Source organism: Acanthochromis polyacanthus, chromosome 1 (genome assembly GCF_021347895.1).
Source record: "Acanthochromis polyacanthus isolate Apoly-LR-REF ecotype Palm Island chromosome 1, KAUST_Apoly_ChrSc, whole genome shotgun sequence".
Taxonomy (NCBI): Eukaryota; Metazoa; Chordata; class Actinopteri; family Pomacentridae; genus Acanthochromis; species Acanthochromis polyacanthus.
The window spans coordinates 36,027,260-36,041,509 of NC_067113.1; the positions used below are offsets into that span (position 1 = coordinate 36,027,260).

Consider the following 14,250-nt stretch of genomic DNA (forward strand, 5'->3'; position numbering starts at 1 on the left):
TGCAGCTGCAGTAAAAATGCTCTTATTGAGTCATAGTTCTGCAGAAAACATCAGCAGTAATGACAGCTAACGACCCTCAGTCTGTCCACCTGTCACCTGTCTAACTGTCCACCTGTCTAACTGTCCAGGTTACGACTTCTCCGAGGTTCTGCGTTGGTTCGGGGAGCGGGTGGATCGGATCATTCTGCTGTTTGACGCTCATAAACTGGACATTTCAGACGAGTTCTCTGAAGCCATCAAGGCCTTCAAAGGTCAGGACGACAAGATCAGAGTGGTCCTGAACAAGGCTGACCAGGTGAGTCACCGCTCAGGGACAGTCTGCTCCAAACTCCTCCCCTCCTCACCTGTCTACTCTAAACTCCTCCCCCTCCTCACCTGTCTGCTCTAAACTCCTCCCCCTCCTCACCTGTCTACTCTAAACTCCTCCCCCTCCTCACCTGTCTGCTCTAAACTCCTCCCCCTCCTCACCTGTCTACTCTAATCTCCTCCCCTCCTCACCTGTCTACTCTAAACTCCTCCCCTCCTCACCTGTCTGCTCTAAACTCCTCCCCCTCCTCACCTGTCTGCTCTAAACTCCTCCCCTCCTCACCTGTCTGCTCTAAACTCCTCCCCCTCCTCACCTGTCTGCTCTAAACTCCTCCCCTCCTAACCTGTCTACTCTAAACTCCTCCCCTCCTCACCTGTCTACTCTAAACTCCTCCCCCTCCTCACCTGTCTGCTCTAAACTCCTCCCCTCCTCACCTGTCTACTCTAAACTCCTCCCCTCCTCACCTGTCTACTCTAAACTCCTCCCCTCCTCACCTGTCTACTCTAAACTCCTCCCCTCCTCACCTGTCTACTCTAAACTCTTCCCCTCCTCACCTGTCTACTCTAAACTCTTCCCCCTCCTCACCTGTCTACTCTAAACTCCTCCCCCTCCTCACCTGTCTGCTCTAAACTCTTCCCCTCCTCACCTGTCTGCTCTAAACTCCTCCCCTCCTAACCTGTCTACTCTAAACTCCTTCCCTCCTCACCTGTCTACTCTAAACTCCTCCCCTCCTCACCTGTCTACTCTAAACTCCTCCCCCTCCTCACCTGTCTACTCTAAACTCCTCCCCTCCTCACCTGTCTGCTCTAAACTCCTCCCCCTCCTCACCTGTCTACTCTAAACTCCTCCCCTCCTCACCTGTCTACTCTAAACTCCTCCCCTCCTCACCTGTCTACTCTAAACTCCTCCCCTCCTCACCTGTCTACTCTAAACTCTTCCCCTCCTCACCTGTCTACTCTAAACTCTTCCCCCTCCTCACCTGTCTACTCTAAACTCCTCCCCCTCCTCACCTGTCTACTCTAAACTCTTCCCCTCCTCACCTGTCTACTCTAAACTCTTCCCCCTCCTCACCTGTCTACTCTAAACTCCTCCCCCTCCTCACCTGTCTACTCTAAACTCTTCCCCTCCTCACCTGTCTGCTCTAAACTCCTCCCCTCCTAACCTGTCTACTCTAAACTCCTCCCCTCCTCACCTGTCTACTCTAAACTCCTCCCCTCCTCACCTGTCTACTCTAAACTCCTCCCCCTCCTCACCTGTCTACTCTAAACTCCTCCCCCTCCTCACCTGTCTGCACTAAACTCCTCCCCCTCCTCACCTGTCTACTCTAAACTCCTCCCCCTCCTCACCTGTCTACTCTAAACTCCTCCCCCTCCTCACCTGTGCTCCCAGGTGGACACCCAGCAGCTGATGAGGGTGTACGGCGCCCTCATGTGGTCGCTGGGGAAGGTGATCAACACTCCAGAGGTGGTGAGAGTTTACCTGGGCTCCTTCTGGGCCAAACCTCTGCAGAACACCGAGAACAGGTGAGGCTCGTTTACTAATTGATCTATTAATTAGCTCATTAATCAATCCGTTCATTAATCAATTGGCTTATTCTCCCTCCAGGCGTCTGTTTGAGGCTGAATCTCAGGATCTTTTCCGAGACATCCAGAGTCTTCCGAGGAACGCGGCGCTCCGGAAACTCAACGACCTCATCAAGAGAGCGCGACTGGCCAAGGTGAGGTCACATGACACGTCTGGAATTCTGGGAAAATCCTGGAATGTTTGTTTGACCTGGAAATCTGATCCGACTGCAGGGATCAGAGGATATTAGAGTTCAGGCGGACGTTGGTTCAAGTTTTTATAGTGGAGAACTGAAACAGAAGCAGAAGCAGGAAAAAGAACTGAAACTAGAAATTAAGATTTTTTTCCAAAACAAATGCGGAATATTTTGAGGGTGAATAAATTATGTTTCAATAATGTAGTCTTCATAGTTTGAGAATAAATTTATAACAGTTTAAGAATAAATTTGCATAATTTAAACATTTTTACAGTGAATCCAGGATGAATTTCTGAAGTTCTGCTGAAACTGTTATGTTAGAGTCTCTGTTTGTTTGTTTTCCTTCTATTGTTGACGTTCTAAATAATATTTCATTTAGTCAGAGGACTGAGAGCTGCTGAATGACTGTTCCTGATTAAATAAGTTCTGTTAGTCCTGGGTGGAGCTGAGCAACGTTTCATGAGATCTCTGAGGGTCTTCAGGAGAACGTTGAGCCTGCAGCTTCATATTGGATTAAAGACTTCTTCTGTGTGTTTGGTCACATGACCTTCTAGTGCTGTGAGGACAGAAACACACAAACAGTCTTTGTTGGTGAGAAGCTTTTAGTGAAGAACAGATTGAGCTTCATGTGATTCTGGTTCCTGATGAGGAGGTTCAACCTTCAGGCTACGATTCTGGAAATAAAGAAGGTTCCTCTGGAGACAGAGACTCTTTGTCCTGTTTAGTGTGTCTCTGTGGTAGCTTTGTGTCTATTTGTGGTTGTTTTGTGTCTATTTGTGGTTGTTTTGTGTCTATTTGTGGTTGTTTTGTGTCTATTTGTGGTTGTTTTGTGTCTATTTGTGGTAGCTTTGTGTCTATTTGTGGTTGTTTTGTGTCTATTTGTGGTTGTTTTGTGCCTATTTGTGGTTGTTTTGTGTATTTTCTGCAGTCTTTTTGTGTCTTTTTACCGTTTTTGTGTCTTTTGGTGGTCATTTTACCTTTTAGGTGCCTTTGTGGTTGTTTTGTTCGTATTTGCAATCAGTTTGTCCCTTTATCAGCCTTTTGTGTCTCTTTGTGGTTGTTTTGTGTCTCTTTGTGGTCGTTTTGTGCCTGTTTGTGGTGTATGTGATCTAGATCTGCTCATTGCGTATTAGTGAGTCTTCTCCTCTACTGAGCTGCTTTTGGTCTTCATCATAGTTTTTCCTGTTTACTGGATCTTGCCTACATTACCCACAATGCATCAGGCGTTGGGTGTGTTGTGGTTTAATGATGTCAGCTGGTGGAGGTTCAGTGTGACTTTTATCCAGATGAACTCTGTAAATGAACAGTGTTCATCCATCTCTTTTATTTTCATTCCTCCTCCCTCCTTTGATAAGTTGCTCTGGTTGTTCCTCCTCCATCATCCATGTAGGATTAGGGTGGTCCTCCTGCTCTTCATCCTGCTCTTTATCCTCCTCTTCATCCTCCTCTTCCTCGTCCTCCATCAGTGTAGTTTTACCCCTGGCCTGTTTCTGTATTATTTATTATTAACATTCAGGCTTTAGCTTACAGATTCATTGTGTTTTTATGTTTCCTCATGAATTGTTCTCCACTTTTCTTTTTGTTAAAGATGACCATTTTTTTTCTCTTTGTGGTTGTTTTGTGTTTCTCGTGGGTAAATTTGTATATATTGTGGGGATTTTTTGTCTCTGTGGTTGTTTTGAGTCTCTTTTTGCTCGTGTTGTGTCTCTTTCTGATAATTTTCTCTGACTCTTTGTGGTTTTGACTTCTTTTTAAACCTCATGAATTCTATTTATCTTTATAATATAGTTATCTTTTTTAAGATTATTATATTTCCTGGTGCTTTCATGCATCAGTTAAACTCCAGACAGGAGAGTCTGCGCTGACAGATGACTGTGAAAGTTGTGAACCAGCTGGAATCAAACTGGAGACTCTCTGCTTGGAGACATTTGCACCTGAACCGCTCCGTCATCGTTATTTTCCTCGACAGAACAAACACCAGACGTCACGTTTTCATTCTTCAAGCGCCTGGATTAATGGAGTCCTGAGACGGAGAGTCGCTGCCCTCTGCCATGTGAACCTGCAGACGTCCGGCTGGGAGCTGTGATTGAGGAAAGCGTTGTTTAAACAGCGCTGTTGTTGAACGGAGCTCTGGCAGCGGGGGGGCGTTCCTTTTCTAGGAACTGTCAGCTGGGAGGTGAAAACAAGAGGAGGTGGATCAGCTGAGCCTCATTACAGGCGTCTGACAGCTCACACATAGAAGAATTTATAACCAGTTAAAGGACTGTTTTGTGCAGAAAACCCGAGACTGAATTATGTATTTAAAGTAGGTTCGTTTTAAACTGTTGGACTGATAGTTTTCACAGCGTAACCCTCTAAACCCTTTAAAAGACATGTTTTCTTGTTTAAAATCACCAAAATGTCACATTTATCAGCCAGAAGCTGTACAAGCAGGAAAGATTTTCAACTTTCTGATTGTTTTTTAACATATCACCGTCTAAAATTTGCCTTAAAAATATCTTGAATTCATGATATTTAATTAAAACTCACTTTTAAATGCATTTTTTTTAAATTGTAAAAAATAAACATTTTCTTTACACCAGATTCTATGAAAAACAAAAAATTCTGAGCTTTTCGCCGCAGCCATGAAGCCATGATCGACTCATCTACGACCAACAGTCATGGGACAAAAATTCAGAGAGTTTTCTGCTGAACTGCAGGCAGTGTTTCCACAGAGCAAAGAGATCTGAGAATATTAGAAACAAAACTGATCAAAATCACTGGAAATTGTAATTTTGAACACATTGTCAGTCAATTTGAGCATCTTTTCAAGTCATTTTATGCAGTTTTTGACTTATTTTGGACATTTCTCAAAGCAATTTAGACATTTTTGTTACTCTGGACAAGTTTCAAATCATTTCAGACTGAGAGCAGCAGGTTGTTGGAGATCCATCCAGCAGGGTGAAACATCTTTCTACTGATGACGATTCGGTTTCCGTCTCATGTTTAACCGTCCGTCCGTCCGTCCTGCAGGTCCACGCCTACATCATCAGCTACCTGAAGAAGGAGATGCCGTCTCTGTTTGGCCGGGAGAAGAAGAAGGAGGAGCTGATCATGAGGCTTCCAGAGATCTACACCTTCCTGCAGAGAGAGCATCACATCAGCCCCGGAGACTTCCCCAGCGTCACCAAGATGCAGGTATGAGCTGCTGCTGGTTTAATGAGGACCTGCAGGGGGCGCCACTGAGACTAGCCCCCTTCCTGTTGGATGATGGTGTAACACTACAGATTCCCTGTTTAGATAAACCACAAAAACACAGGAAAGTGTTCATTGTGACTGTAAAAAAAGATGAAATATCTGTATGTTTGCAAATATTAATTACTTGTTTTTACGCTTAAATTTAACGGAATATTACATCATTTTTTACTGTATTTAAACCAGCAGAAGAAATAATATTTTACAAATTATTGCCATTTTTAAAATAGAAAAATAGTCAATGTAATTTGACTGTTGTTTTATCACATTTTCTGTTTTGTTAAATTACATTAACTATACAGGAAAATCACAGAAAAGTATTAATTATGACGGGAAAAAAAAGATTAATCTGTAATATTAAGAAAATAGTCATGAGTTTTTTATGTACGATCATAAATTGCTTTTTTTTACTGTATTTAAATCAGCAGAAGAAACACATTTTTGCCATTTTTAAAAGGCAAATAATTTATTTACTTTATTAATTTCAATATTTTAAAAATTTATTTATGTATATTAAGAACCGCTCAAAGATGATCCAGCGGCTTTTAATTCAACATAAAGTAAATAAAAACCGTCTGAAGGGAAAATCAGAGAGCAGCTGAGGAGACGTCAGAAAAGTTTCATCATCAGAGAAAGAAAACATCCAGAAAACAGAATCAGGAACAGAACGAACCCAGAGAACAGCTGCTCGGTGTGTGTTAATGTGTGTGTTATATGTGTGTGTTAATGTGTGTGTGTGTGTGTGTGTGTGTGTGTGTTAATGTGTGTGTGTGTTTCCTGGATCCTCTGGTATTTATTGGATGCTTTCGGTCGTAGAACTCGTCTGGATGTTTCCGTCTCTCTGGTGAAATATGTGTTTTCACTGATAAAGACGTCAGAACGTCGTCGTGTTATTTTCTGTCCTGCTTCAGTCGGTGACGTTATTCTGACATTTTACCGTCTGAAATCTCTCCTCTGTTCTTTAAATCTATCAGCTGCTTTCTGGCCGTGAGATGAGCTTCAGTGTTCACGTGTTTTATAAAAAACTGGTTTAATTAATCACATTTATCAACGTTTGCTGCATTCAGAGCTCAGTTTGCTGTAGCTGACTGTTTAAAACTTAAGATATTTAATTCATTATCATAAACAGCAAAGAAAATCGGTCAGGAAACCAAAAAATATTCAGGATTTTAACTGTTACATCATCAATTAATCTGTTTCACAAAGAAAACCGTCTAAAACTTCAGATACTTAATTCATTCATTTAATGAACAGCAAATTAAACCAGTTCAACTCGTCTGTTTGGTCTAAAATGTGAGAAAATGTGGATCAGAGTTTCCTCAAATGTCTCATTTTGTCCAAAGGTCTTCAGTTTTTTTAGTCATAAACCTGAAAATATTCACACAGAATTTAGACTGTTGATGAAATCGATTATCAGAATATATGCTGAATAATTTCCTGGTTGGCGATTAATCAATTAATCGATTAATCGATGCAGCTGGAGTTCTGATGAACTAAAGGAATAAACTGTTAGTGAAGGAAGAAATGAACCAAAGAGTCTCTTAAACCTCAAAAACAGGATTATGAAGAGAACCAAGTGAATTTTTGAAAGCTTGTAAATGAAAAACTCCTGAATAAAATGTGTTAAATGTGTAAAAATATACTTTTATGTTTATATATTTAAAACCTGAGCCGAAGTTGAGTGTAATTAGATATTAAACATTTAAAAATGTTGCTGCAGTGACTGTCAGGGTTTTATTTCATCAGGAAATAGAACCTTTAATTTAAAATGTGACTTTGTTAGAACATAGTTTTGACTCAGAAGAACTTTTTACTCTGAAACACTGAAAGGATTCAGTGACAAAGTGAGGCAAAGGTCTGAAATATAACACACACACACACACTATGTTTTTCTATCATTGTGGGGACATACCATTGACTCCCATTCATATCTAACCCCTTACCCTTACCCTAACCCTTACCCTAACCTTAACCCAGACCAAAACAATGTCTAACCCTAAAGAAACGTTTTTGCACTTTTACCTTTTTCAGTAACAACAACATGGCCAAGAAAACACTGTTTCCGCTCATAGGGACCTCATTTTTGATCCCCACCGTGACACGAGTCCCCACTGAGATAGCAGAAACAAGTACACACGAACAGATACACACACACACAGACACAGACACACACACACACTCACAGCATCTATCAGGGTCCAGCTGTGTGCAGCTGCAGAAAACAGGACGTTCAGATTTAATCTCAGTCCAGAAACTTCAAGAAGCTGAAAACTTGCAGAACAAATTTCATTTTATTTACCTGAAGATCTTCAAGTGTCTTCGTTCTGTTTTTTTTTTATTCTTTCTCAGATTCTTGTCGGTTTGTTTGTGTTGAAAACTGAGTCCTAAAAAGTCTGAATGAGTCCATGTCACTATTTATGCATCAAAAACCAAAAATCTGGAACATATTTTTGTCCCATATCACATTCTACTGATGTTAGAGCCTCAAAAGTAAATTTTTAGGTTTAGATTTTATTTAATAAAATCCATTTCTAATTTATAATATAGTAATTAATAATTATAGTAATAATAATATCACTGATATTTATTATTATTATTATTTATTATTATTATTATTAATAATAATAATAATAATAATCTTCTTCTCTTCCTGCAGGACATGCTTCAGCACTATTATTATTATTATTATTATTATTATTATTGATATTATTATTATTATTAATCTTCTTCTCTTCCTGCAGGACATGCTTCAGCACTATTATTATTATTATTATTATTATTATTATTGATATTATTATTATTATTAATCTTCTTCTCTTCCTGCAGGACATGCTTCAGCACTATTATTATTATTATTGTTATTATTATTATTATTAATCTTCTTCTCTTCCTGCAGGACATGCTTCAGCACTATTATTATTATTATTGTTATTATTATTATTATTAATCTTCTTCTCTTCCTGCAGGACATGCTTCAGCACTATTATTATTATTATTAGTCTTCTTCTCTTCCTGCAGGACATGCTTCAGCACTATTATTATTATTATTATTATTGTTATTATTATTATTATTAATCTTCTTCTCTTCCTGCAGGACATGCTTCAGCACTATTATTATTATTATTAATCTTCTTCTCTTCCTGCAGGACATGCTTCAGCACTATTATTATTATTATTATTATTGTTATTATTATTATTATTAATCTTCTTCTCTTCCTGCAGGACATGCTTCAGCACTATTATTATTATTATTATTATTATTATTATTATTATTATTAATCTTCTTCTCTTCCTGCAGGACATGCTTCAGCACTATTATTATTATTATTATTATTGTTATTATTATTATTATTAATCTTCTTCTCTTCCTGCAGGACATGCTTCAGCACTATTATTATTATTATTGGTATTATTATTATTATTATTAATCTTCTTCTCTTCCTGCAGGACATGCTTCAGCACTACGACTTCAGTAAGTTTCCGTCCCTGAAGATGAAGCTGATCGAGTCGGTGGATAAGATGTTGGCCACTAAGATCGCCGTCCTGATGGCGATGATTCGGGACGAGGAGTCCAAGCAGCCCCCCGCTATGGTGTCGGGCGGCGCCTTCGAGGGTTCCCATGAAGGACCCTTCGGCCAGGGCTACGGCGAGGGCATCAGCGCCGGCGCCGACGCCGAGGACTGGATCGTAAGCCGAGACAAGCACCGCTACGACGAGATCTTCTACACGCTGATGCCCGTCAACGGGAAGATCACCGGCAACAACGCCAAGAGGGAGATGATGAACTCGCGGCTGCCCAACACCGTCCTGGGGAAGATCTGGAAGCTGGCCGACTGCGACCACGACGGCATGCTGGACGACGAGGAGTTTGCTCTGGCTCAGCACCTCATCAAGATCAAGCTGGAGGGCTACGAGCTGCCGGCCGAGCTGCCCCACCACCTGGTGCCCCCCGCCCACCGCAAGAACCCCACCGCCGACGCCCTGTACAACCACAGCGAGGACTAGCAGGGCGATAGGGACTGGAAACACGGAGGGACGGACGGCTGCAGGACGTTAAAGGTTCAACACCAAAACCACCAACAAACATCTCTGACTTTATCTGTCGAACAATTCAGCCGAATTAAAGAAGAAAAGCAGCAAAACTTCTGGCTTCCTGTCGCCACATTTCACTGATTCTGCTTCATTTAGTATAAAACAGAACAATCCTAATATTTAACCTCCTTCACAAACTTCCTGCCTTAACTTTCCTCCAAACGACCACAACATAAACCTGCTCAGAGGTTTAAATATCCAGCAACTCTCCACTGTTTCTGTTCCATTAATTAGCATTAGTTTGTCCAAAACACCGACCACTTTGCTCAGCATCGCTTCATTTTTCTTCTATTTCTGCCAAAAATCCCCAAAATCTGCACCAACCTCTGCTGGCTGCCGCAGAAAGGGTTTTAGTTTGCAGCAGTATGAAGCAGAAACCTGCAAATATTCAGGATTTTAACTTTTATGTCATCAATTAATCTGCTAAAGAACCAAAAAAATAATCTACAAAGTGCATGAGAACAAAATTATATTATCTTTAAACACAATAAACACAAAGAAAAGTGTCTCAAAACTTAAGATATTGAATTCATTCATTTACAAAACAAAGAAAGTCAGCTGTTTGGTCTAAAATGTGAGAAAATGTGGATCAGTTTCCTCAAATGTCTCATTTAGTCCAAAGGTCTTCAGTTTTTAAGTCATAAACCAGAAAATATTTGCACAGAATTTAGACTGTTACTCAAATCGATTATAAAAAGGGTGATTAATTTCCTGGTTAATGATTAATCGATTAATCGATGCAGCTGGAGTTATGATGAACTAAAGGAATAAACCGTTACTGTAGGAAGAAATGAACCAAAGAGCCTCTTAAACTATCAAAAACAGGACTAAGAAGAGAAACAAGAGGAAAAAGCAGAATTTTCCTTTAAATCCTCCTCAGATTTCCATCCTTCATTTCCACAGCTGTGCCTTTTCATTTCAGAGCCTCTCAGGAGTTCATTTCAGCGTTTGACTCGTGTCGTCACGTTTCAGGGCTTCAATGCTGCAGCGCCTTCGGTTCTATGACGGGACAGGTCCGTCCTCGAGGACTCGGCTTCACTCCAGTGCCTTTAACACGCAAAAACCCAAATATAGACCAAGCAGAAACTGTTTCTGTGCTTTTCACATCCGACCAGGCCTCCTAGAAATTACATTCACATGTTACTGACGTGGTGGATCCTTTAAATTCATTTAAGTAAAATTAAGCCTTGAATCATCTTTAAAATGCTGCAGAATCAAACATCTGTGGTTCTACAGTCAATAAATGAGGTTATTCTGCAGAAATAAACACTTAAATGTCAGAAAATGTCATTGTGGAGGACAAAGAAGTTGCATTTCAGGGTTTTTCCTGCTCAGAATGAGGCAATCAGGATGATGGTTTTTCACTGAAATCTGCATTTTCTTATTTCTGATCATTTTATCAACAACAATGTCTATTATGCTTCACTAAATGACATAAAAATATGCCTGTGATTGTAAAGTTTAATATAATGTTGATCTGTGAGCTTAAAAACCTGTAGATGAAGCGGCAGGAGGTCGGGGTGGATGGAGGGCGAACAAACACAAGTTCCCATCTGAGGCAGGAAAAGTTCAGAAAATCAACTGGAATAAAAGTTTATGCAGAAATCTAAAGTATCCAGCCTCCCGTAGACAAACATTTCTACTTTACATCTCTGGTTCTGCAGTTATTTTTATGTTAAATCCATAGTTAGGTTAAAAAAAAAAAAAAAAGACTCAGAGTTCAGTCACGGTTTTCTGCTCTGTTAAAACAAATCAGAACAAAATCAGGATCTGGAAGCAATTCTGGACTCTGAACTTTATCTGCCTTTTTTCAACTTCTTGGAATATTTTTTTTTCAATGTAAAACCAAAAAAAAACGACCATGTAAGGTTTCTGTTTTTTATTATGTTAAAATCCTGTTTCATGTAATTTAAATAAACATCTTGATTATTATGTTCCCACAAATTCAAATGTGATTTTGCTTTTTGTTTGTTCTTCAGACGTTTGTGAGTGGAACCTTTTTGATGACCAACATGTAGCATCTGTTCTGCTGTTTATCTACCAAACATTTCCTCTTTGTGTTCATATAGATTGTACTCCAGCTGCACTGTGGTTTCCTTCCTTGCTGTTTGTGTGTAAATGTAATTTCTAGGAGCTCCATGAGGGAACATTTGTCCATGAAGTCCAGATTTACTGTAAGGAAAAGGAAGCAGCAGCCGGGTGGTGGTTTAAGACAAGCTTCTCTCAGTCCGACTGTACATTTCATGAAAAGCTCAAATGCAGCCTTCATTTATCTGAATGTAAAAGTTTTTATTTTTTGATCTGTTTTGTATTCTTGTTGTTCAGATGTGAAGCAGCTCATCCTGTTAGCGGAGCTGCGAGCTAATAAAGATTATTCAATCCTCAATGTTCCAGTAGTTGGACTCCAGTTTGTGTTTCCAGCTCAGTGGATGGAGAATCACAGTAACCTGAACCACAATACTAAATAAAGTCACGTTTAAACTGCACGAACATCAGCAGACAGCCTGGAATATCCCGGACAAGACCCCAAATATCAACAGAGTTCAAAGACAGTAATAAGTAGAGAGACAACATGAGTTGATAGCTAAGAAAAGATCAATTTCTTTTACCAAAACAAAATGAAAAGATGAGTTAAAATGACTGAATTTAACATCATATAGATTATGATGTAATATGAAGCATGGTGGTGGTAGCATCATAATTTTGCTGGACTGATGAAGTTCTGAGGCTCAGAAATGATGGAAAACGTCCATTAAAAAGTGATAAATCTGGACCCAGAAACAGCAACTGGGCAGTTTTCAAGAACTTCAGGTAAACGATACTGTTGCTTATTTAAACCGACAATTCAGAAAAGTTGTATTACGTTGCGGTTTAAATAAGCAACATTATCGTATAGTATATAACGGCAAAATAAACCTAATCCAACTTCAGGTAAATTTAAAATCATTTTGAACAAATCTTGAGTTATTCTGGACAAATGTTAGATTGTTTTGGACAGTTTTTAAGTCATTTTTGACCATTTTTGAGTAATTTCAACAGGTTTTCGGTCATTTTATCCGTTTTTCAAATCATTTTTGACTAACTGAATCTCTCTTGAATTTCCATCTATGTTCACTGTTTTGTCCTCGTCTCCCTGAATCTCCTGCTTCATCTACAGGTTTATAATCTGCTGAACTGATGAAGTTATGAGGCTCAAAACTGATAAATCTGGACCCATCTCTATGGACTTCAAGGACCTGGAACTCTGAACTATTCACAGTTTGAAGGTGGAACTCTGATCCTTCATAAAGTTACTGTAGATGAAGAACCAGATGTTCTGAGAGGATCAGGAGAACGTTTCCAAACTAAAATCATCTCTTCAGTAACTGTTTCCTCCTACAGATCCACTTTAATCTAAAACATCTCTGTCCTCTTGTCCTTGAGGACGATCGCTGCTGGTTGCATAACTTCCTGTTTCCCTGCAGCGTCGCAGGATGACGGATGGATGTCATTAATTAGAATTCAGACAGGAAACAGAAACTCTGTGAACTCTGGAGATCCAATGGTTTCCTCTGTTCTGTTTGTTTTCTGGTTGATTCAGTTTCATGTGAATTACAGTAAATCAGCAGGAAGACTTGAATGAACTGGATCTGCTCTGTTTGCAGAAGGTTCTGTTTCTGCTCTGGACTTTAAATGAATGTAAAAACAGAACAGAGGGATGTTAATGTGGTTTAAAGGAGAACTGACGCTGACTGTTAGCTACTTCTACGTGTTTTAGAACCTTTTTCTGAATCAGTTTTTAGATCTGAGGCCTTTTCTTTCACTGAACTGTTTAATTCCTGAAATCAGCAGTTTAGTTGTGATGTTTTAGTTTCAGTTTCCTAAAAAATACTTCCATCTCTGTTAGGTTTTCCAAAAGGGGACAAACAGTCAAAACAAATCAATGAAACTATGTCAATTAAACTTTTGAATTTTCCATTTAAGATGAAATCCCGTCAGGTCTGAATTCACTTGTTGTGAAAGACTTTGGACAAAACTCTGAAAACTCTGAAGCAAAATTCAACAAAACTGTTTCTCACAGCTCAGTGTGCAACAAAAAGGACATTTCCAGAAAAAAACTGCCATATTTCTACTAAAATCCAGTCTTTGGTCCACATTTCTCCAACTGTTGAGGCTCTAACAGCCGTAGAATCTGATGGTTAAAGTTTGACCAGACAACAACTGGAAATCTGTCTAAAAGAAGATAAATATTATCCAAAATAATTCAAAGCCCATCAAAAATGTGTTGAAATCTGATTGACATGACTTTTGTAATCATGTTTGTTGTGCTTTTCTTAATTTGCTCAAATTTATCCAGAATGTCTTATCTAAAATTAAACAAAAAGAAGATAAAGATTGCCCAGAATAACTGGAAACTGGTCCAAAATTACACAAAATCTTAAAAAATGTCTTGAAACTTGCCAAAAATGACTTCGAATTGCCCAAAGTTTCTTGAAACTTGTCCAAAATAAGATAAAGACTGTTCAAGAAAAAGTCTAAAATCACAATAATGAATAATTATTTGTCCTTGAAAAATGTACATTTTTGAGCTTCAGTGGAATAGTGTCTCCATAAAGTTCCTCTAGGTGTTTAAGACCATTCAAGGATGATCCAAAATTACCTCGAACTGGACAAAATTATGTGAAACTTGTCCAAAATTAATAAAAAATGTTCCAAAATATGACAAAAACTGACTTGAAACCTGTCAAAATGACTCAAAACTACTCAAAATGAGTCCAAATGTGTAGAATGTAGCAGAAAATAATAAGAATGTCTGCAGCATAAATCAGAAAATTAAGATTTTTTTTATCATACAAATATGATTGTGAATAAATGGTTA

General features: G+C 39.1%; 1 protein-coding gene across 1 annotated transcript in view; it reads left to right on the forward strand.

The window, feature by feature from the left end:
• The window catches only part of ehd4 (EH-domain containing 4), a 35,966-nt gene extending 24,188 nt beyond the window's left edge, over positions 1-11,778 (forward strand). Inside the window, exons 4-8 of the mRNA XM_022211962.2 lie at positions 129-295; positions 1,697-1,830; positions 1,913-2,024; positions 5,079-5,243; positions 8,748-11,778. Coding sequence (XP_022067654.1) covers positions 129-295; positions 1,697-1,830; positions 1,913-2,024; positions 5,079-5,243; positions 8,748-9,305 — 1,136 coding nt within the window. The 3' untranslated portion in view covers positions 9,306-11,778. The remainder of the gene's footprint in view (positions 1-128; positions 296-1,696; positions 1,831-1,912; positions 2,025-5,078; positions 5,244-8,747) is intronic.
• Positions 11,779-14,250: the final 2,472 nt, after the last annotated feature.